This window comes from Cebus imitator, unplaced genomic scaffold (genome assembly GCF_001604975.1).
Source record: "Cebus imitator isolate Cc_AM_T3 unplaced genomic scaffold, Cebus_imitator-1.0 Scaffold85, whole genome shotgun sequence".
NCBI lineage: Eukaryota > Metazoa > Chordata > Mammalia > Primates > Cebidae > Cebus > Cebus imitator.
In genome coordinates this window covers 3680762-3704311 of record NW_016107400.1, presented here as the reverse complement: position 1 = coordinate 3704311, position 23550 = coordinate 3680762, and the positions used below count along the sequence as shown (strand labels likewise).

Genomic DNA, 23550 nt, shown 5'->3' with positions numbered 1-23550 from the left:
GGTGCTAAGTCATTCGTGTGGGACCTCCCACTATGATCCAAACATCTTCAACCAGCCCCCACCTCCAACACTGTGGATTGCATTTCAACATGCGATTTGGAGAAAACATGTATCCAAACTATATCATTTTGTTCCTGACCTCCCAATTCTGATGTCCTTCTCACATTGAAAAATAGAATAATCTCTCTTTAACAGATTTTTTATCTATTTGTTGATAGATATTTGGGCTGTTTGACCTTCCAGCTACTGTGAATTAAGCTACTGTAAAAATGAGCATGCGCATATTTCTTGGAGATCTGATTTTAGTTTTTTGGGGTGTATACCCAGAGTTGGAATTGCTGAATGGTAATTTTATTTTTTAACTTTTTGAGAAAATGTCATATTGTTTTCCATAATAGCTGTAACATTTTACATATCCATCATGATGCACGAGGGTTCTAATTTCTCTATTTTATTGTAAAATAGACTCTTCACCTATCCCCTGAAAGAGACTCATGTATCCTCAGGGGTTCTCAGATCATAGTTTGAGAGTAATTATGCAAAATCAAAGAGAAAACATGTTGGCAATTTTATTAGATATTTCAAAATTTGCCCCTATCAGAGTTATACCACTTTGTGGCAACACATGAAAGTGTCTGTTTCCTCACAGCCTTGCCAATAGAGTTGTTAAACTTTTGTATTTTGTCCTTGCTCATTCCTCCCAAGCTAACTATGGGAGGAATTTAGTTTATATTTTAAATTTAAAGCAAGGATGATAAATGTCCCTTCCTGAAACCAACTCCCTTCTTGTTCAGGGATCTAAACCTCTTTGTAAAATTAATGCAATTCCAAAGGATTAGAATTATGGTAGATGGTAGGGGCTTCAACTCTGCTAAGCTATAAGCATAGTTAAGCGATAACCATTCATTGTTCCCTAGCTTGCTTACTGCTTCGGAGTCATGTACCAGAAGTCACACAATTTGTAAATTCACCAATTGCTTCTATAGATTACATCACTATTGTAAAATCTAAGACTGGCCTTTGAGATATCTTTTAGACATTTGCATTCTGGCAAACTTACTGACACTACCTAGACCCATGACTCATAGCAAGGAACTCACTTTACCAGTCCTGTGACTGCCTCACCCAGAAACAGACTCAGCACTGGAAGACATTTCTCACACTTCTATGATTTCATTCCCAACCAATCAGTAGCACCTGTTCCTTAGCCCCCTGCCCACCAAATTGTCTTTTCAAAACCCTAGGCTCTGAGCTTTTGAGGGGGCAGATTTGAGAATTATCTCTCATCCTTCCACTATGATGCTTTGTGATAATTAAATTTATTTTCTGAAGGAAAAAAAAAACAATCTTTTGTATTTAACTAACATGATAGGTACAAAAATGTTATTTTGGCAAAATCTTCACTTGCATTACTCTTATTATGAGGGAGGGTGAAATTTTTTTATGTTTAATGGCCATTTCAGTTCACTTTTTTGGTGACCTGTCTGTTCATACACTTTGCCCACTTTTATATTGAGTTGCACCCTTTTATTCTTGGTCTCTGCAAGCTCATTTTATATTTTTAACTTTTTGCTGTCATATAAGTTGAATATTTTCCCCACAGTTGTCATTAGTCATTGATTTTGCTAATGGTGTTATTTGTGAATGGAGAGGTTTTTTGATGTTTATATAGCAAGATTACTTTTATGAATTCAGAATGGTGAGTCATAGTAGGAAGGGGCTTCCTCAATATTTAAAAGGTCTTACTCAGTATTTAAAGGAAGCATAACTTTTTCTAAAAAATCCAGAAATCTCCATTTTTATTTGAAAGTTTTCAATTTCAAAATGTTGACCTATTTTTTTTTTTTTTTTTTTTAAGAGTACCTGAACCTAGGGCGTCTTCAGCCCAGGGGCAAGGCATTTGCAATCTCCACACTAAGGCTGTTCCATAGTGTTGGGAACTCAGGACATCATGTCATAATCATGACTCTTTTTGAGTACCAATGTATCAAGCCTATGCTTGTAGCTCCACCCCTTCCCCTACTCCTAGCCAGAATGAATCCTTCAAATCTACGGAAAGAGTCACAGGACTTCAAATGAAGGCAATTGATGGATCAGCTATGAATGGATTAAAATTTTAGCAGCTCAGGGCTGGAAAGGAAACTCAGAATTTTCTTCATCTTTTTCTGTCTTGGATGTCTCATATTGGAGCCCTTTTGATAATCATTGCCTAGTACTGTAGTTTTCTTGCTTGCACACCTCTAATGAGAGGGACATGTTACCTAACTTCCTAGAAAGACTCAGTCTTTGATCATTGCTGATTTGCCTCCCCCCCCCCAACTTTTTTGAGACAGAATATCACTCTGTGGAGTGTGGTGGTGTTATCATAGCTCACTGCAGCCTCAAACTCCTGGGCTCAAGCAGTCTTCCCACCTCAGCTTCCTGAGTAGCTAGGACTGCAGGTGTGGACCACCATACCTGGCTAATTTTTTTTTTTTAACATTTTTGGTAGAGACAGAGTCTTACTGTGTTGCCCAGGCTTGAATTGCTGTTGTTAGATTCAAACCCACGTCTTCTATGACCCCAGACCCCTAGTTCTCATTTCACCCTGGAAGGTCACAACAGAGCATATGCAGTCTCCATACAATGTAAACAAACTGTATTGGCTGCCTGGAAGTTACCAGGTTGCCACACTTCTGTGCCTTTCTTCCTTCCAAGCTCATGGTATCTCTCTCCCATATCATGCTGTCTTCATGGAAGATGAATGTCTTGTCCATAACTTATTACAGTGCCTGACATGTGATAAGTGTTTAACAAATATTTACTAAATTAATGGATGAATTTTAAAAGTCAACCAAATCGTCTCACTCTGTGCCTCTTTTCCTCCCCATTTACCTTCTCCATCTCAGCCCAGTGATCTATCACATCTCTAGTGAAGTTAAACGTGGGTGGAGCTTCCAGGTGGCCCCACGGCACAGACACCAGTTGCCTGTTATTAATGTGGAGAGTGTGGCTGGGCATCTGAGTACCCCACAGGGTGCAGAGTCCCTGAAGTTTTCGCAGCCAATACATGTTCGGACCTGTAAAAGGAAGAAGAGACACAGGTGAGAGCTTCTTTAACAGATTGCTCCACTGATCATCAGCAGCTTCAGGAGATTCATCCAAACCTTATAGAATTCTTCCCAGGAATTAATTTGCTGTGATTATGAGTAAATTGGACTCAGCATCTGTTTCAGTGTCCTTGTGGGGTGCTGTTTTCTATAGGCACAAGAGGATACAGAAAACGTCCCAGATCCTACATCCTCAACACTTCTGACAGTTTTGTGAACACCCAATTCCATATAATAAATCCCCTTGTGCTTAAAATACAGCGGGTCATATATTGGATTGTAGTTCCCAGAAATTCACTCCATTCCTGTTCTAGGATTATACATCCCCGTTCATTTTTATGTGACTTCCCAGGAGGAAGAATATGTATTTACTTCTCATTGATTTTGGCTTGCTCACGGGATATGCTTCAGTCAATGAGATGTGAGTGTCTGGTATCGTATGGTTCATCAGAAACTCACATTTCTCCCCTCCGCATGAGACTTGCACAACCCGTATCAGTTCTGTACCATCAGAATGGGACCCAGAACAACCAAAAATGTGGAGTTGAGCTGAGCCTAGCATGACCACTGACAACACACAGACCCATGGGGGAAAATATGTATGACTTAAAGCTACTGAGATGTTTGGTTTTTTTTTTTTAAGAGTACCTGAACCTAGGGCGTCTTCAGCCTAGGGGCAAGGCATTTGCAATCTCCACACTAAGGCTGTTCCATAGTGTTGGGAACTCAGGACATCATGTTTGTTACTGTAGCAAATGCTAATTAATACAAGTAGCATCATTTTCTTTAAATTCAACCTGGGCTGATAACATCCTAAATCCTAGGTCTTATGCATCTAGTGCACAGGGCCTAATACAATCACTTTAGAAATTATAGGTGTTGTAATTGTTGTTTCCATATAATTTATTCCAAGGAGGTCGTTCCAAGGCTGTGTAGGCTGGTCTTTAGGTTACACCCAAGGTACCATGAAGAGGTTGTAGAATTTAAGTCTAATGGCTTTTTTTTTTTTTTTTTAAGAAAATTTATTTCCATAGGCTTTTGGAAAACAGGCGGTATTTGGTTACACGAGGAAGTTTTTTACTGGTAATTTAAAAGAGTTTTGTGCACCAATCACCCGAGCAGTATACACTTAACCCATTTTGTAAACTTTTATCCCTCACCTCCTTCCCATCTTTTCCCCCAAGTCCCCAAAGTTCTGTGTATCATTCTACTTTTCTTTTTCTTTTTTTAAATTCTTCCTAACATATTCTATCATACACCTTTGTATCAGTCTTATGCCTTTGCAATTTATAGCTTAGCTCCCACTTATGAGTGAGAACATATGATGTTTGGTTTTCCATTCCTGAGTTACTTTACTTTGAATAATAGTCTCCTATCCCATCCAGGCTGCTGTGAATGCCATTAATTCATTCCTTTCTATGGCTGAGTAGTATTTATATATATGTATGTGTGTGTATACACACACACACCACAGATTGACAGGCATTTGGGCTGGTTCTATATTTTTGCAATTGCAAATTGTGCTGCTATAAACATGTATGCGTAATGACTTCTTTCATGTAATGACTTCTTTTCCTCTGGGTAGATACTCAGTAGTGGGATTGCTGGACAGTTCTACTTTCAGTTCTTTGAGGAATCTCCAAGCTGCTTTCCATAGTGGTTATACCGGTTTACATTCTTACCAGCAATATAGAAGTGTTCCCTTTTCATCACATCCATAGCAACATCTGTTATTTTTTGATTTTTTGATTATGGCCATTCTTGCAAGAGTACGATGGTATCACATTGTGGTTTTGATTTGCATTTCCCTGATTGCTAGTGATGTTGAGCATTTTTTCATATTCGTGTTGGATATTCTTTTGAGAATTGTCTATGTCCTTAGCCCACTTTTTTATGGGATTTTTTTTCTTGCTAATTTATTTGAGTTTCTTGTAGATTCTGAATATTAGTCCTTTGTCAGATGCGCAGATTGTGAAGATTTCCTCCCACTCTGTGAGTTGTCTATTTACTCTGCTGACTGTTCCTTTTGCTCTAAAAAAGCTCTTTAGTTTAATTAAGTCTCACCTATTTATCTTTGTTTTTGTTGCATTTGCTTTTGGGTTCCTGGTCATAAAATCTTTGCATAACCCAATGTCTAGAAGAGTTTTTCTGATGTTATCTTCCAGAATTTTTATAGTTTCAGGTCTTAGATTTAAGTCTTTGATCCATCTTGACTTGGTTTTTGTATGAGGTGAGAGATGAAGATCCAGTTTCATTCTCCTACATGTGACTTGCCAATTATCTCAGCACCATTCGTTGAATAGGGTGTCCTTTCCTCACTTTATGTGTCTGTTTGCTTTGTCGAAGATCAGTTGACTATAAGTATTTAGGTTTATTCCTGGGTTCTCTATTCTGTTCCATGGTTCTATGTGTCTATTTTTATACCAGTACCATGCTCTTTTGGTGACTATGGCCTTATAGTATATTTTTGAAATCAGGTAATGTGATGTCTCCAGATTTGTTATTTTTGTCTTACTTTGGCTATGAGGACTCTTTTTGTTCCATATGAATTTTAGGATTATTTTTTCTAGTTCTGTGAAGAATAATGGTGGTATTTTGATGGAAATTGCATTGAATTTGTAGATTGCTTTGGGCGATATGGTCATTTTTACAATATTTATTCTATTCATCCATGAGCATAGGATGTGTTTCCATTTGCTTGTGCCATCTGTGATTTCTTTCAGCAGTGTTTTGTAGTTTTTCTTGCAGAGATCTTTTACCTCTTTAGGAATATTTTTTTGCAGCTATTGTAAAAGGAGTTGAGTTCTTGATTTGATTCTCAGCTTGGTTGCTGTTGGCGTATAGCAGAGCTACTTTTTTTTGTACATTAATTTTGTATCCTGAAACTTTGCTGGATTAATGTATCAGTTCTAAGAGCTCTTTGGAGGAATCTTTAAGGTCTTCTAGGTATACAGTTATATTATCAGCAAACAGCAACAGTTTGACTTCCTCTTTCCCAATTTGGATGCCCTTTATTTCTTTCTCTTGTCTGATTGCTCTGGTTAGGACTTCCAGTACTATACCGGATAAAAGTGGTGTGAGTGGGCATTCATGTCTTGTTCTAGTTCTCAGAGGGAATGCTTTCAACTTTTTCCCATTCAGTATTATGTTGCCTGTGGGTTTGTCATAGATGGTTTTTATTACCTTAAGATATGTCCTTTGTATGCTGATGTTGCTAAGGGTTTTAGTCATAAAGGGATGCTGGATTTTGTCAAATGCTTTTTCTACATCTATTGAGATGATCATGTGATTTTTGTTTTTAATTCTGTTTATGTGGTGTATCACATTTATTGGCTTGCATATGTTAAACCATCCCTGTATCTCTGGTATGAAACCCACTTGATCATGGTGGATTATCTTGTTGATATGCTGTTGGATTTGGTTAGCTAGTATTTTGTTAAGAATTTTTGCATCTATGTTCATCAGGATATTGGTCTATAGTTTTCGTTTTTGTCACATCCTTTTCTGGTTTTGATATTAGGGTAATATTGGCTTCATAGAACGATTTAGGGATGATTCTCTTTCTCTCTTGTGGAATAATGTCAGTAGGATTGGTACCAGTCCTTCTTTGAATGCCTGGTAGAATTCAGCTGTGACTCCCTCTGGTCCTGGATTTTGTTGGTGATAATTTTTTTATTGACATTTCAATCTCACTGCTTGTTATTTGTCTGTTCAGGGTTTCTAATTCTTCCAAATTTAAGCTAGGAGAGTTGTATCTTTCCAAGAATTTATCCATCTCCTCTAGGTTTTTAAATTTATCTACAGGAAGCTATTTGTAGTAGCCTTGGATGATCTTTTGTATTTCTGTGGTGTCAGTTGTAATATCTCCCATTTCCTTTCTAATTGAGCTTATATGCATCTTCTGTCTTATTTTTTGGTTAATTTTCCTAATGATCTATCCATTTTTTAAAAATCTTTCCCAAGAATCAGCATTTCGTTTCATTTATCTTTTGTATTTTTGTGTCAGTTTCATTTCATTCTGCTGTGATCTTGGTTATTTCCTTTATTCTGCTGGGTTTGGGTTCTAGTTCCTTGAGGTGTGACCTTAGGTTGTCTATTTGTGCTCTTTCAGACTTTTTGATGAAGGCATTTAAGGCTATGAATTTTCCTCTTAGTACCTCCTTTGCTCTTTCCCAGAAGTTTTGATAGATTGTGTCACTATTATCCTTCAGTTCAATAATATTTTTTGAGATGGAAATTTTGTTCTTGTTGCCCAGGCTGGAGTGCAATGGCACAATCTCGGCTCACTGCAACCTCTGCTCCTGGGGTTCAAGTGATTCTCCTGCCTCAGCCTCCTGAGTAGCTGGGATTACAGGCGCTTGCCACCACACCCAACTAATGTTTTGTATTTTTAGTAGGGGTTTCACCATGTTGGCCAGGCTGGTCTTGAACTCCTGACCTCAGATCATCCGCCCACCTCGGCCTCCCAGTGGGCTGGGATTACAGGTGTGAGCCACTGTGCCTGGCCCAAGAAAATTTTTAATTGCTGTCTTGATTTCATTGTTGACCCAATGATGATTCAGGAACAGGTTATTTAATTTCCATGTATTCACATGATTTTGAAGGTTCCTTTTGGAGTTGATTTCCAATTTTGTTTCACTATGGTCTGACAGAGTACTTGATATAATTCCGGTTTTCTCAAATTTGTTGAGACTTGTTTTGTGTTTTATCATATAGTCTATCTTGGAGAAAGTTCCATGCACTGATGAATAGAATGTATATTCCATAGCTGTTGGGTAGAATGTTCTGTAAATATCTGTTAAGTTTATTTGTTCCAGAGTACAGTTTAAATCAATTGTTTCTTTGTTGACTTTATGTTTTAATGACCTGTCTAGTGCTGTCAGTGGAGTATTGAAGTCCCCCACTATTATTGTGTTGCTGTTTATATTACTTCTTAGGTCTAGTAGTAATTGTTTTATAAATTTGGGATCTCCAGTGTTAGGTGCATATATATTTAGGATTGTGATATTTTCCTGTGGACAAGGCCTTTTATCATTACATAATTTCCCTCTTTGTCTTTTTTTAACTGCTGTTGCTTTAAAGTTTGTTTTGTTTGATATAAATATAGATACTCCTACTTGCTTTCAGTGTCCATTTCCACCCCTTTATTATGCATTAGATGAGTCTCTTGAAGGCAGGAGTACTTGGTTGGCACAATCTTATCAATTCTGTAATTCTATATCTTTTAAGTGGACCATTTACATTCAACGTTAGTACTGAGATATGAGGTACTATTTCATTCATTGTGCTATTTGTTGCCTGTATACCTTGGGGTTTTTTAAATTGTATTTTTGTTTTATAGGTTATGTGAGACTTATGCTTCAAAGAGGTTCTGTTTTGATGTGTTTCCAGGATTTGTTTCAAGATTTAGCAGTCCTTTTAGCTGTTCCTTTTTTTTTTTTTTGAGACGGAGTTTTGCTCTTGTTACCCAGGCTGGAATGCAATGGCGCGATCTCGGCTCACCGCAACCTCTGCCTCCTGGGTTCAGGCAATTCTCCTGCCTCAGCCTCCTGAGTAGCTGGGATTACAAGCACGCGCCACCGTGCCCAGCTAATTTTTTGTATTTTTAGTAGAGACGGGGTTTCACCATGTTGACCAGGATGGTCTCGATCTCTTGACCTCGTGATCCACCCGCCTCGGCCTCCCAAAGTGCTGGGATTACAGGCACGCGCCACCATGCCCAGCTAATTTTTTTATAGTTTTAGTAGAGACGGGTTTTTACCGTGTTGACCAGGATGGTCTCGATCTCTTGACCTCGTGATCCACCCGCCTCGGCCTCCCAAAGTGCTGGGATTACAGGCGTGAGCCACCGTGCCCGGCCTAGCAGTTCTTGTAGTGCTGACTTGGTAGTGGTGAATTCTCTCAGTATTTGTCTGAAAAAGACTATATCTTTCCTTCATTTATGAAGCTTAGTTTTGCTGACTACAAAATTCTTGGCTAATTTTTTTTTAAGGAGGGTGAAGGTAGGGCCCCAATCCCTTCTAACTTGTAGGATTTCTGCTGACAAATTTGCCATTAATCTGATAGGTTTTTCTTTATAGTTTACCTGTTGCTTTTGCCTCACAGCTCTTAAGATTCTTCCCTTCATCTTGACTTTAGATAACGTGATGACAATGTGCCTAGGCAATGATCTTTTTGCAATGAATTTCCCAGGTGTTCTTTAAACTTCTTGTATGTGTATGTCTAAGTCTCTGGCAAGGCTAGGAAAGTTTTCCTCGATTATTCCCTTAAATATATTTTCCAAATTTTTAGATTTTTCTTCTTTCCCAAGGATGTCAATTCTTCTTAGCTTTGGTCATTTAACAAAACCCTAAACTTCTTGGAGATTTTGTTCATTTTTAAAATTCTTTTTTTCTTTGTCTTTGTTGGATTCAGTTAACTCAAAAATCTTGTCTTTGAGCTCTGAAGTTCTTTCTTCTGCTTGTTCAATTTCATTACTGAGACTTTTCAGTGCATTTTTCTCTATGTGTATCCTTTATTTTCTAAAGTTGTGATTGTTTTTTATTTATGCTATTTCACTGAAGACTTCTCCCATCAAATCTTGTATCATTGTTTTGGTTTCCTTAAATTGGACTTCATCTTTTCTTGTGCCTCTTTGATTAGCTTAATACTTGCCCTTCTGAATACTTTCTTCAGGTAAATCAGGGGTTTATTCTTGGTTTGGATCCATTGCTGGTGAGCTAGTGTGATTTTTGGGGGTTGTTAAAGAACCTTGTTTTATCATATTGCCAGAATTATTTTTCTGGTTCCTTCTTATTTGGGTAGGCTGTCAGAGGGAAGATCTGGGCTCAAGGGTACTGTTCAGATGCTTTTGTCCCACAGGATGTTTCTTTGATGTAGTATTCTTCCCCTTTTCCTAGGGACATGGCTTCCTGAGAGCCAAACTGTTGTGATTGTTATTTCTCTTCTGGATCTAGCGACCCAGCCTGGGGTATCAGGCTCCAGGCTGGTCTTGGGGGTTGTCTGCAGGTCTCTCAGCTGTGGATACCAGCACCTGCTCTGCTAGAGGTGGCAGTAAAATGGACTTTGCAGGAAATAAAAATAAATGATAGTTTCCCCTTCAAAGCTTTCCTCTTAGTTCATTCGTTCAAATGATAGTTTCTTCAAAGGTTAATTCACTTTAAAGCTTTTGCTAATAATTTTAAAGTAGCCATTAGTCATAATAAAGAAATAAGTGCATCCCGTGTTTTTAGTTCTTACACTTTAACCTAGATGTTTGCCCTGATGGGCCTGGACAAGCTCAGGCAAGTCTTAGGTCAAAGATTATTCCCCTTCCTTATTTGAAAATGTTATCACTTCTCTATGCATTCCTCAAGTTACTTCCTCTTTTCCTTAGTTCTCCACTGCCTTTACTTCTTTAGAAAATGTCCAAGTTTTTAGCCAATTGGGTCAAGCATAGAATGTGAGGTCCTGTTCCGGCCAATGAAAACTGGACACAGCAGTAGGGTGACTGTGTCAGGTTGTGAAAGTTGTAAATGTCCGTGTCTCCCTTGTTCAGGTGTGCTCTCATGGCAAGACTACCACCAAGTTGCACCCTTCCTGCAGGAAGTAAAGCTAGCCTTGCTGAGTGATCCATTGTCTTGGTATGGATTTTTCCCAATGTTATAAAGCCATTTCCAACAGACTTTGTGGGGGTCTTTAGTTTGGGTTGTTTAATGCAGTGTTTTTGTGCTGGTTGATTTCCTGCCAGGAGGGGGTGCCTTCAAGAGAGCATCAGGTGTGTTAGTATAGGGAGAATAAGGTGAGGGGTGGGGCCCTAGAACTTTCAAGAGAATATGCCATTTGTTTTCAGCTACCAGGGAGGGCAGGGAAGGACCATTAGGTAGGGGCAGAGTAAGGCATGTCTGAGATCAGACTTTTCTTGAGTGCGGCTTGCTGTGGCTGCTGTGGGGGATGGGGATGTGGCTATCAGGTCAATGGAATTACGTTCCCAGGAGTATTATGGCTGCCTCTGCTGTGTCATGCAGGTTGTCAGGGGTGTGGGGAAAGCTAGAAGTACAGGCCTCACCCAGCTCCCATGCAACCCAAAAGATCAGGCTCACTCCCACAGTGACCCCATCCAACAGCACAGAGTTTGTTTCCAGGCAGGAGGTGAGTAGGGCTGTGAACTTGTTCCACGCTACTAGCCTCCTAGCTGAGAGGGCAACCAAGACTTTCATGCTTTCCTCCCTGCCTGTCGAGTCTGCATACTGGATTCATGCCCTCCCCTGACTTCTGGCCAGAAGACAGTGTTTGTTTGGAATGGTTACAAAGTTTAGCTGGAGGTTTCCTTCTCCTGTGGTCTTTTCTCAGTTCCTCTAATAACCCTCCTCAAGGCCCCCTGTGAAACAAGTCAAAACTAGCTTTTCTTGGGACCCAAAGAGCCCATAGGACTTTTCCCACTGCTTCCTTCACCCCTGTATTTCACTCAGCTCTCTAAATTGACTCAGCTCCACCTAAGGTCAAATCCTTCTCCTGTGACCTAGACCTTCAGGTTTCCCAGTGAGGGTGTGTGTTTAGGGGCAGGCAATTCCCCTTTCCCACTGTCACAGCTTGGGCACTCACAGTATTTGGGCTGTCTCCCAAGTCCTGCAAACAATCCACTTCCTTCAAAGGGTCTGTGGATTCTCTCAGAATCTTTTTATTATCTTTTTATACTTATTTTATTTTATTTTCCTGGTATACTCCTGCAGTAGTTCTGGAGCAAACGTTCACAGTGTGAGTCTCCACATGCTGCTCTGTCCATCCAAGCTGAGGCTGCCAGCTACTTTTGCCTCCTAGCTGCCATCTTGACTTTCTAATAATCTTTAATGACTTTTGATTTAAAGAATCCAGCCAGTATTCAAGCAAATGGGCTGGATTTCCAATGCTGTATTTTATTTTATTTATTTATTTATTTAACTAGGAAGTAACAGCCAAAATGCTCAAGGTATCTGTATTATTCAGGGTTCCCTAGAGGAACAGAACTAATGGAATATATATGTGCGTATATTATATATATATATATATATATATACACACACACACACATATATATTCCATATATATACACACATATATATTCCATATATATGAAAAATATTTCATATATATTCTTATATATGTATATTATATATATTCTATATATATAAGAATATATATATGGAATATATATATGAAATATATTTCATATATATATATGAAATATATTTCATATATATATATGAAATATATTTCATATATATATATATATTCCATTAGTTCTGTTCCTCTAAGGAACCCCAAATAATACAGATACCTTGTATAATATATCTATATAATATATATATAAACTCATATATATATATATATGAGTTTATTAAATATTAACTCACACAATTGCAAAGTCCCACAAGGTCCCACAATAGGCTATCTGCAGGCTAAGGAGCAAGGAGAGCCAGTCTGACTTCCAAAATGGAAGAACTTGGAGTCCAATGTTTTAGGACAGGAAGCATCCAGCATGGGAGAAAGATATAGGCTGGAAGACTATGCCAGTCTTTCTTCACATTTTTCTACCTGCTTATATTCTAGCCTTGCTGGCAGCTGATTAGATGGTGCCCACCCAGATTAAGGGTGGGTCTGCCTTTCCCAGTCCACTGACTCAAATGCTAATCACTTTTGGCAACACTCTCACAGAAACACACCGAGGATCAATACTTTGTATCCTTCAATTCAATCAATACTTTGTATCCTTCAATTTAATCAAATTGACACTCAGTATTAACCATCAGTGTATCTGATACTTCTGTCTCCTACTTTTTTATAGAATAGAATAAGAATTAAAGATTTCCATACCAACTCCTGAGCAGAACTACACATGGCTTTTGTACCTGCTGGTCACTCTCTTTTTCCATAATAGGCTCTTCCTCATTCTTCTGGCCTCACCTCTAAGATGCATCCTTCTCTGACCACCACTGAACTCCCAGCCCCCTGTGACCACCTTCTTCTAGCTGCCCACATCCCTCCCTATTACTGTGATAAAGGTGCCTTTTCCTCTGCCTAGTGTTGCCTCCTCACTAAGACTTGACAGCTACACTCTTTCACGGCCCCTAGGAATTTCTGCTTTTCTATGGGGATTTTTGCTCTTCTCACTAGCCGTGACTGAAAAATTAGTGAGGTTATCATGGATTATGACCCATCAGCCCATTCCTTGAAACAGTCCTTACCTACAAATTTCTCTCAGGATGTCTTTCTAGGGAGAGCTTGATCCACCCTCCTCTCCAGCCAGCAGCTCCAGAATTCCTACAGCCTTGGAAGAGAGCATATAACTCAGACAGACAGCTTCAGAATCCCCAATCAGAATCAGCTAATTATTGACATAGGGTAACTTTGGTGGCTTACAAAGGGTAACATCCTCCTAGCCAAGTTTATAAACTTTACAACATTAGAGCATTTGAGGCCAACTTGATTTGCACTTTCAGTCCAAGGGGCCTGAGGCAGGTTTATGCCCAGGAATGACAGAAAATTATTGCTTCAGCCAAACAGAGAGAAATGGAGCTCACATAGGCTTGATGAATGCTCTTTTAATTCTTTGCTTTGCTTGGTCCCATCATATCACTTTTGCCTGGTTTTCCATCTCTTTTGCTTATTCCTCCTCATCTTTAGCCACGTTCACTCTGTACATTATCTCAACAACTGTCATAGCTTGGATACCATGTGGCTTGCCAATGGCCCCCACATGTGTGTCTCCAGCCTGGATTTCTCTCCTGTGTCCTCGACTGTTTCATCCACTCTCATCTACTTGACTTCACCTGGATGTTTAACAGGGATCTCAAACATACTTTGTTCAAGCATACTTTGTTGATCTTATCCTTCCCTGTCCTCCCCCATTCCAGGTGTGGTTTTATCCATCTCAGCAAATGACACTCCTATTCTTCAAGTTCTTCCAACATCAAATCTTGGAGACTTCCCTCACTCTTTTCTTTCATACATGGATGTGAAAAAGCCATCAGATCCACCTTCAGGCTATGTTCAGAGTCTGATGCATTCTCTTCCCTGTTCCAACCCAACACTGTGCTAAGTCCAAAACTCAACAGGGAAAAACAACTCTTTATGTCTCTTTATATTTGTTTTATTTTGAAACAGGGTCTCTCTGTTGCCTAGGCTGGAGTGCAGTAGTGTGATCACAGCATTTTGCAGCCTCCAACTATCAGGCTCAAGCAACCATCCCACCTCAGCTTCCTGAGCATCTGGGATTACAGGCACATGCCATTATGCCCAGCTAATTTTTTAATGTTTTGTAGAGACTGGGTCTCACTATTGTTGTTCAGGCTGGTCTCAAACTCCTGAACTTAAGTGATCCTCTCATCTTGGCCTCCCAAAGATTACAGGTATGAGACACCATGCCTGGCTAATATTGCCTTAAAGCTGGTCTCAGCCCATGCTTCAGCTCTCTCAGGCTAGAGTTGCAAATTGGTGATTCTACAGTTCTGTGTCTTGAAGGTGGCCCCACTTCCATGGCTTCATGAGGCAGGATCTAGCCCCATATTTTGTGCCTGTGCATCCAGACTTTCCAATACATCCTCTGAAAGTTAGGGAAGCCACCAAGCAGCTATGGCTCCTACATTCTGGGTGCCTGCAGAATGAAAACCATGTCGACACTGCCAAAGTTTATGGCTTGCATTCTCTAGAGCAGTTGCTTGAGCAGTGCTTGGGGGTAATTTGAGCCACGGTTAGTCTGGAGCAGCCTGGATTCAGGGAGCAGCATCCTGAGGTGGTGCAAGGAAGCAGTAGAATAAAACCATTCTGTCTTTTTTGGTCTCTGGGCCTGTGATGGGAGGAGCAACATCAAAGGTTTCTAACATACCTTTGGAACTTTCTTTCTATTATCTTATTAGCACCAGGCCACCTTTTAGTCATGCTTTAGCATATTTTGTTCTGACACATCCTTGGACTCCTCTCCTGAAGATTCTCTTTACTTCTCTACCACTATGTCGAAGAATTTTCCAAATTTTAATGATCTTCTTCCCCTTTAATTATAAATGCAGACTTTAGGTCATTCCTTTGCTGTCAAGATTTAGCATAAGCTGTTAAAAGCAACCATGAACACTTCTTGAACACTTTGCTGCTTAGATATCTCTTCCACCATACATCATAAGTCATCACTCTTAGTTCAGCTTTCCACAAAGCCTTAGGGCATGAGCACAATGCACCTGAGCTCTTTGCTACAGAGTAGCATAGATGAACTTTGCTCCAGTTCCCATTTCTATGACTTTCCATCATGGCCTGTACTGTCTATATTTCTCTCAGCATTGTAAAAAAAATAAAATTTAGGGCCGGGGCAGTGGCTCATGCCTATAATCCCAGCACTTTGGGAGGTTGAGGCAGGCAGATAACCTGAGGTTGGGAGTTTGAGACTAGCCTGACCAACATGGAGAAACTTCATCTTTACTAAAAATACAAAAAATTAGCCAGGCATGATGGTGCATGCCTGTAATTCCAGCTACCTGGGAGGCTGAGGCAGGAGAATCACTTGAACCCGGGAGGTGGAGGTTGCAGTGAGCCGAGATTGCACCATTGCACTCCAGCCTGTGCAACAAGAAGGAAACCCCATCTCAATTAAATAACCAAACAAATAAATACATAATACATATATACATAACTAAATAAATAAACTAGAATAAAATTTAGGACCTTCCAGATTTATCATACAAAAGGGAAAATTTAGGCCTTGCAAGTTGACTTACGTAACACAAGTTCCCCCGACTCTGGTGCATGACTCTTGCTTTCTGACCTTTGTCTTGAGATGTTTTACATTAACTAGACTTGTCTTTAATTAAACCTGAGCTAAACAGTGTGAAGATAGAGACCTTTGTGCCTTTGTGACTGTCTCCTTTTAACAGGATATTAAACTCTCCTCTTAGAGTGTAATCAAAAGTAGCCAATCAAAACTTTTTTTTTCTTTTCTCAGAGACAGAGTTTCGCTTTGTCGCCCAGGCTGGAGGGCAGTGACATGATCTCAGCTCACTGCAACCTCTGCCTGTCAGGTTCAAGCAATTTTCTTGCCTCAGCCTCCCAAGTAGCTGGGACTACAGGTGTACGCTGCCATGCCCAGCTAATGTTTTGTATTTTTTTAGTCAAAACAGTGTTTCACCATGTTGCCCAGGCTGGTCTCGAACTCCTGAGCTCAGGCAATCTGCCTGCCTCAGCTTACCAAAGTGCTAGGATTACAGGCGTGAGCCATTACGCCTGGCCACCAATCAAATCAAAGTGTTGTAATTTTGTTCAGCAACTTCATTTTGCCAGTACAAGCAATCCTCATTTTCCCCTCCACCAAGAGCACTGCTCAACATTCATAGGAATAGCTGTGCTCCTTGGATGACTGCACTCATACTCTGTGCTTGAATGAGTTATTTTAACTAGATACTGAGTCTTCTGATTATTTTAGGTTGACAGCATTTTGGATCACAATCATTTAGCCAATCTCTAAGACATTCCAAACTTTCCCTCAACTCTTTGTCTTCTTCTGAGCCCTCCAAATTCTTCCAACCCCTTTTCATTGTTCAGTTCCAAAGCTGCTTCCACATTTTCAGATATCTTTACAGGACACCCTACTCCCTGGCACCAGTTTTCTGTTTTAGTCCATTTTTTGTTGCTATAAAGAAATATCTGAGGCCAGGCACGGTGGCTCACGCCTGTAATATCAGCACTCTAGGAGGCCGAGGCGGGTGGATCATGAGGTCGAGAGATCAAGACCATCCTGGCCAACATGGTGAAACCCTGTCTCTACTAAAAATACAAAAATTAGTCGGGCGTGGTGGTGCACCCCTGTAGTCCCAGCTACTCGGGAGGCTGAGGCAGGAGAATTGCCTGAATCCAGGAAGTGGAGGTTGCAGTGAGCCAAGATTGCGCCACTGCACTCCAGCCCAGTGCCTGGCGATGGAGCGAGACTCTATCTCAAAAGAAAGAAAGAAAGAAAGAAAGAAATATCTGAGGCTGGGTAATTTATTTCCAAAATGTTTATGAGGCCCATGATTCTGATGGCTAGAAATTTCAAGATTGATCATCTGCATCTGGCAAGGGCCTCAGGATGCTTCTATTTATGGTAAGAGGTGAAAGAGAGCTGGTGTGTGCATGGATGACATGGTGAGAGACGAAGCAAGAGAGACAGTGGGGAATTGTCAGGCTCTTTGCAACAACCAGCTCTTGTGGGAAATAATAGGATTGGACTCACTCACTCCCATGAGAAGTCATTCATGTATTCATGAGGGATCCTTCCTCATGATTCAAACACCTGTTAGGCTCCACCTCAAATTTCAACATGAGGTTTGTTGGGAGCAAACATCCAAACTGGAGCACCCCAGAACACTTTTCTTCTCAGAAATGTCTGTCCTTATCAGTTAGTCAACAAATATTGACTGAGTGCTACTCTCAGGTAGACACAGAGGTGACCATGCCAGATTCATTCCTGTTCGGAAATGAGACAGAGGATAACATGTAAAATGATTACGTTCATTTTAAATACTGTGAAGGGTAAGTCAGAGGTCAGATCATGTCACACCTCTGCTCAGAACCCACCAGTGAATCTCAGTGTCCTGCAAAACTAACATCAGAGTTTTTACTTCATTATTCAAGGTCCTGTATGATCTTCACACACTCTTTTCATCTCTGGTTTGATGTCCTGTTCCTTTACCTCTTATTCACTGCACATCAGATACGCTGGCTTTCTTCCTGTTCCTTGAAGGCGCACCTCTGCCTTAGAGTATCTGCACTTGCTGTTTCCTCTTCTGAGACTGATTTTTCACAGATATCTGCATGTATAACTCCCCTTCCTGCTTTATTTCTTTGCTAAATATTTTTGTCAGATTCTAAATGAAGCTTACCTTGACTGCCTTCTTAAAATGGCAACCCACCTCCAAGTTGGTTTTTCCTCCTCCTCCTCCTCATTACTAGGCACTATTTTCCCTAATACTCACTTCCTGCTAAGCTATCTACTTACTATTTTTGCCTCTCTCTCCTTCCATTAGAATTTAAGCTTCATGAAGACAGATTTTTTTTTCTTTTGCCCATTTTGTTCAATGAGTTAGCTCAAGGACTTTTAACAGTAGCTAGCACACAGTAAGTACTCAGTAAATAGCTGAGTGAATAAATAAGGGCTGTAAAGAAAAGAAAACATGTTGTTATAACAATGTGTGTGCCTGTGTGAAGTGTGTAGCTGTGTATTGAGATAGCCTAAGTGCGTGTATGTATGTTTTTATGTGTGCACATGTGACTGTGTGGGATGTATGTATAGCTGTTATGTGTGTGTGTGGTTCTGTGTGTGAAGATGTGTGTGAGATTGTGCACGTGTTTGTGCACGTGTGTCTATGAGTGTGTCAGTACATGGGCGTGTGTGAGACTGTGTATGTGCATTTGTGTGCAAGTGTGTGTAGTGCTATGTGAGCAGGTGTACAGGTGTTTAAGTATACTTGCATGCATGTGTGTTGGTAGATGTGGATGTGTGTGAATATATGTGTGCAAATGTGTATGTGATTATGTTTGTGACTGTCGTGTGTATGTAGCTCTGTGGTTTAGTGTACGTCTATGTATCTGTGAGTTTGGCACTGTAAGTGTTAAGTGTGTGTATTCATGTGTGTGAGTGTGGGGGGGCTAGAAGTGTGACTAGATATTAGTGTGTGCTTGCATGTGTGTCTATGCATGGCAGTGAAATTGCAGATGTATGTGTGTCTGTATTTGTATTTGTGTGTGTGTACATGTGTCTGTGTGCAAGTCCTAAATAGCACTCACACTATTTACAATGGTCTGAAAACACCTCCCTGGATGGTCCTTTGGACCTGGCCACTGGGGACACTGCCAAGTCATGATGCTGGACTTTACTGAGTTTCTTTTCCTTTCTTTCTGTTTTTCAAATTTTGTCCTTTAGACACATTTCAGGATAGCATATTCCAGTGGGAAATCTGTGAGGTGGAAAATCAAAATTTTCCTGATGACTTTTTTAAAAGGATAACAGCTAGCTTATATCTTCAGTGTTGAATAGATGTGCTCACATGTAATCTTAACAGGAACTATGCAGGAGAGGTATCCAGAGCCCCATTTTATAGATAAATAAATTGAGGCCAGAGAGGACAAGCAACTTAGCTAAGCTCCCACAGCTGGTAAGTGCTACAGGAGGACTCAGATCTGACTTCAAAGTCCAGTGTACTTCTTTTTTGTTTTTGTTTTTGTTTTTATTGCATTTTAGGTTTTGGGGTACATGTGAAGAACATGCAAGATTGTTGCATAGGTACACATGTGGCAGGGAACACCATGTTTCTGCAAAGAGCCATTTTAAAAGAAAAGAATTTGAAATGGTCACTGTTGGAGGCTGTGCACAATCAACTGGGTGCCTCTGTGTCCCTAGAATCTGACCCACAATGGGGACTCAGTGTTTGGGGAAAATAGAAAAAGTGCTGGAGTTGCTGGAGAAACTCTGGGAGCAGAACTCCATGGTGGGGGCTCAAAATTTCCGAGGGCAGGACGTTTTGAGTCAGGAATCAGAACCATCCTGGGAAAAACAGATTTTCTTTATCACGCTCCACCTCTGATTGTCTCAGGAAGTCTTTGGTGGCCTGGCTAGATGGATCCAAGGTTTTGAAGGCAGCCTAGGGCAAGAAACAATCCCTGAGAATTGCCATCAGAAGACTTATTTAAAATCCTTGCTGTACCACTTACCAAATGAACACACACACTGACCTGCTGTGTCTCAGCTTCTTCCTGTACAAAATGGGGATAAAAATAGCATCTATCTGGTAGGGTTACAGTAAAGCCTGGGTAAGACAATCCTGGAGGCTTTTCACTTATCCTGATGCCAGAGGAGTGTGATGCTGCACCTTTAAGACTCTTAGAGGTGGAGAACAAGGCAAAATGCTAGATTTCTGCAAAGCCTTATGTTTGATCTAAAAAACCTGTTCCAAAGTATCCATGTGCTTCAGGAGATAACCATGCCTCTGCTTCTCACTTTTAGAGTTGGGGGCTGCATCTGACAAGTGGCTGTGGTTTCAGCTCTCTGGAGTTCCACTTTTTTTCTCTTCCACGAAATTTGTTCACTGCAGTTTGAAGAGCCGAGGCACATGAGAAATACCAGGTACATAATTAGTGCTTTGGAAAGAAACTGCTATCTCTATGATTAATGGCAGCTTTTGTGAGGCAACTCATCCAGAAACCACATGCATGAAGGTGGGAAACTCACCAGTCGTCTGGGGTGGGAGATCTTAATGTCCCCTACTGAAAATGGGATTGCGAACTGAGTAATAGCAAGTAGGAATAACATTTATTGGTTGGGCGCAGTGGCTCATGCCTGTAATCCCAGGACTTTGGGAGGCTGAGGAGGGTGGATCACAAGATCAGGAATTCAAGACCAGCCTGGCCAGTGTAGTGAAACCCCATCTCCACTTTAAAAATACAAAAATTAGCTGGGCGTGGTGGTGGGTGCCTATAATCCCAGCTACTCATGAGGCTGAGCAGGAGAATCACTTGAACCCAGGAGGCAGAGGTTGATTAAAAATACAAAAATTAGCTGGGCGTGGTGGTGGGTGCCTATAATCCCAGCTACTCATGAGGCTGAACAGGAGAATCACTTGAACCCAGGAGGCAGAGGTTGCAAGGAGCAAAGATCGTGCCATTGCTCTCCAGTCTGGGCAACAAGGGTGAAACTCCATCTCAAAATATCTATCTATCTATCTATCTATCTATCTATCTATCTATCTATCTAGAGAGAGACAGCATTTAGTGTGCCACAAATTATGCAGGTGTTTCATTTAACCACCTCTAGCAGTTATCTATTATCATCCCCATTTCAGCATGTGGAAACTGAGGCCCAGACAGTTTAAGTCAGCCGCCCAAGGAGGCAACTGGCACCACAAGACTTGAACCCAGGCCTGTTTCACATCATGCCTAACTCTTAACCACTCTGCTGATGCCCCAACACCTGCATCCTCAGTGTCTGAATTGAAAAATATGGGAAACTGAGAAACAAATGCATGTTTTGATGTTGACGGGCCTGACATTCAAATCCCATCTCCGCAGCAGCTCTGAAAACAGCTGGGCAAGTTTGGGCAACTGAATCCACCTTTCTGAGCCTCAGATTTCTCTTCTGTAAAGTGGGGATTACCAGGTGTTTTTTTCTGTCTCAGGGCCTTTGAACCTGCCCTTCTGTCTCTGGGACAGTATCCTCCCTGACCTCCACATCTGCACAGCTTGCTCCCTCACCTTTCAGTTTGCTCAAACATCATCTTCACAAATCCTTTCCTGGCAACACTATTTAAAATCCTGCACCACCCTCCTATTCACCGCTTGTACTTTATTTTCCTCCTTAGCACTGACACCATCTGACATACTCTAATTTTTTAAATTAGATTTGTGCAAAAGTATAGAGATGTGGAAAAAGAGGCCTAGAGAGGGAAAGTCACCTGCCTGTCTACAAAGTAAGACTGTTAGATTTCTATTAGGAATTTTTTAGCATTCAAGAAAAGAAACAGATACATTCATCTGAAGAGAAAAAAGAGGTGAACAGTCTTCAGGTGTAATTTGTGCTGGACACCTCCTCAGCTCCCTGTTCTCCTCAATTATTATTGTATTTTTCATTCATTCATTCATTCATTCATCCATCCATTCAATGACTATTTACTGATACCTACTAGGCAGCAGGTCCCGATATGGGCATTAGGATGACAGACAAGACTGTGATCTAGCCCATGATTTAGAAGAGTCCACAATCTACTAGGAAAGACAGGCAAAACAAACATAAAACAATAAGCAATAGCAATGAGCTATGACACCCATGAAAGAGAATGTTAAATGGGAATTCCTCTGTTGTCTCAGAATCTTGGCTGAAGCTCCAAGGGGAGACCAGGATAACAGATAACTGCAGTTTAATGAGAGGGTGCCACATGACATACTCAGAAGTAATCCCAACTTGACTTTGGAGCTTCACCCACCTCCAGCCTGTATATGACAAAAGGCTACTGAAAAAGCCAGCAGGTGGGCTTGATGGAAGGGAATTGTAACCACCCAATGGGCTCACATTGCCTACTGACTAGGCAGAGCCGATTTATCCAGACAGGGGAATTGCCATGCCGAAAGAGTAATTCACACAGAGCCAGCTATGCAGGAGACCAGAGTTTTGTTATTACTCAAATCAATTTCTCCAAGCATTTGGGAATCAGAGATTTTAAGGATAATTTGGTGGGTAAGGGCTCTGAAAGTGGGGAGTGCTGGTTGGTCAGGATGAAGAAGAAATCATAGAGGATCAAAGTGAGTTCATCTTGCTGACATTTGTTGCTGTGTGGGATTGCAAAACCGGCTGAGCCAGGTTATCGGTCTCGTTGGTGTCATCTGCTGCATCAGAATGCCAAATATCGCAAGCACTGATCTAAGGTTTTGCAACAGTAATGTTATTCCCAGGAGCAATTTGGGGAGGTTCAGACTCTTGAAACCAGAGGCTGCTTGGCCTCGAACTGTGTAATTTCTAATCTTGTAGCTAATGTGTTAGTCCTACAAAGGGAGACTGGTCCCCAGGCAAGAAGGGGTTTTGGGGGAAAGCGTTATTATCAATTTTGTTTCAGAGTTTAAACTATAAACTAAATTACTTCCCAAGGCTAGTTTGGCCTATGCCAAGGAATGAACAAAGGCAGCTTAGAGATTAGAAGGAAGATGGGGTCGGTTAGGTCTGATCTCTTTCACTGTCATAATTTCCTCAGTTATGATTTTTGCAAAGGCAGAATTGTTTATCTTTTAGGAAGGGCTGAGGGGCTGTGTTCCACCACAGCACTGGTGGGCAGGTATTTCAAGAAAATAACTTGTACTAATAACTAACAGCTCTGGGCACTTATCTGTACACTTTAGAAATACAAACTCTTGGCTGGGCATGGTGGCTCACGCCTGTAATTCCAGCACTCCCAGCACTTTGGGAGGCTGGGATTACCTCCCAAAGTGCTGATCACCTGAGGTCAGGAGTTCCAGACCAGCCTGGCCAACATAGAGAAACCCTGTCTCTCCTAAAAATACAAAATTAACTGGGCGTGGCAACCCACGTCTGTGATTCCAGCTACTTGGAAGGCTGAGGCAGGAGAATCGCTTGAACCCGGGAGGCAGAGGTTATGGTGAGCCGAGATCACGCCATTGCACCCCAGCCTGGGCAACAAGAGCAAAACTCTGCCTCAAAAAAAAGAAAAAAGAAAAAAGAAATATAAACCCTTTTGATTCTCAGAACAACCCAATCAGTAGATGTTACATCGCCCCTATTTGATTGACTGGAGCAATGAGGTACAAAGAGGTTGAATATCATGCTCAGTGCTGCACAGATAGAAAGTGCAGGAGCTGATATTCAAGCATCAGTGTGACTCTAGAGTCTATATCTTGCATTGAAAAGGGAATACTGGTGTTTCCCCTGTGAAAGGAAAATATCTTGGGCCCCCAAAATCACTTGGCCAAAAGGAAAACTCAAGCT

General features: G+C 40.9%; 1 protein-coding gene across 3 annotated transcripts in view; it reads right to left on the bottom strand.

Annotated features, from left to right (window-relative positions):
* The window catches only part of LOC108308478 (acyl-coenzyme A synthetase ACSM2B, mitochondrial), a 36177-nt gene extending 22025 nt beyond the window's left edge, over positions 1-14152 (bottom strand). For 2 of the 3 annotated variants that reach the window (XM_017534317.2, XM_017534318.2), the window contains exons 1-2: positions 13292-14150; positions 2875-3059 (exon numbers count right to left, since the gene is read on the bottom strand). In XM_017534317.2, the coding sequence (XP_017389806.1) occupies positions 2875-3051 (177 nt within the window). In that variant the 5' untranslated portion in view covers positions 3052-3059; positions 13292-14150. Of the gene's footprint in view, positions 1-2874; positions 3060-13291 lie in introns of all 3 variants that reach the window. The other variant, XM_017534319.2, reaches the window with a different exon arrangement.
* Positions 14153-23550: the final 9398 nt, after the last annotated feature.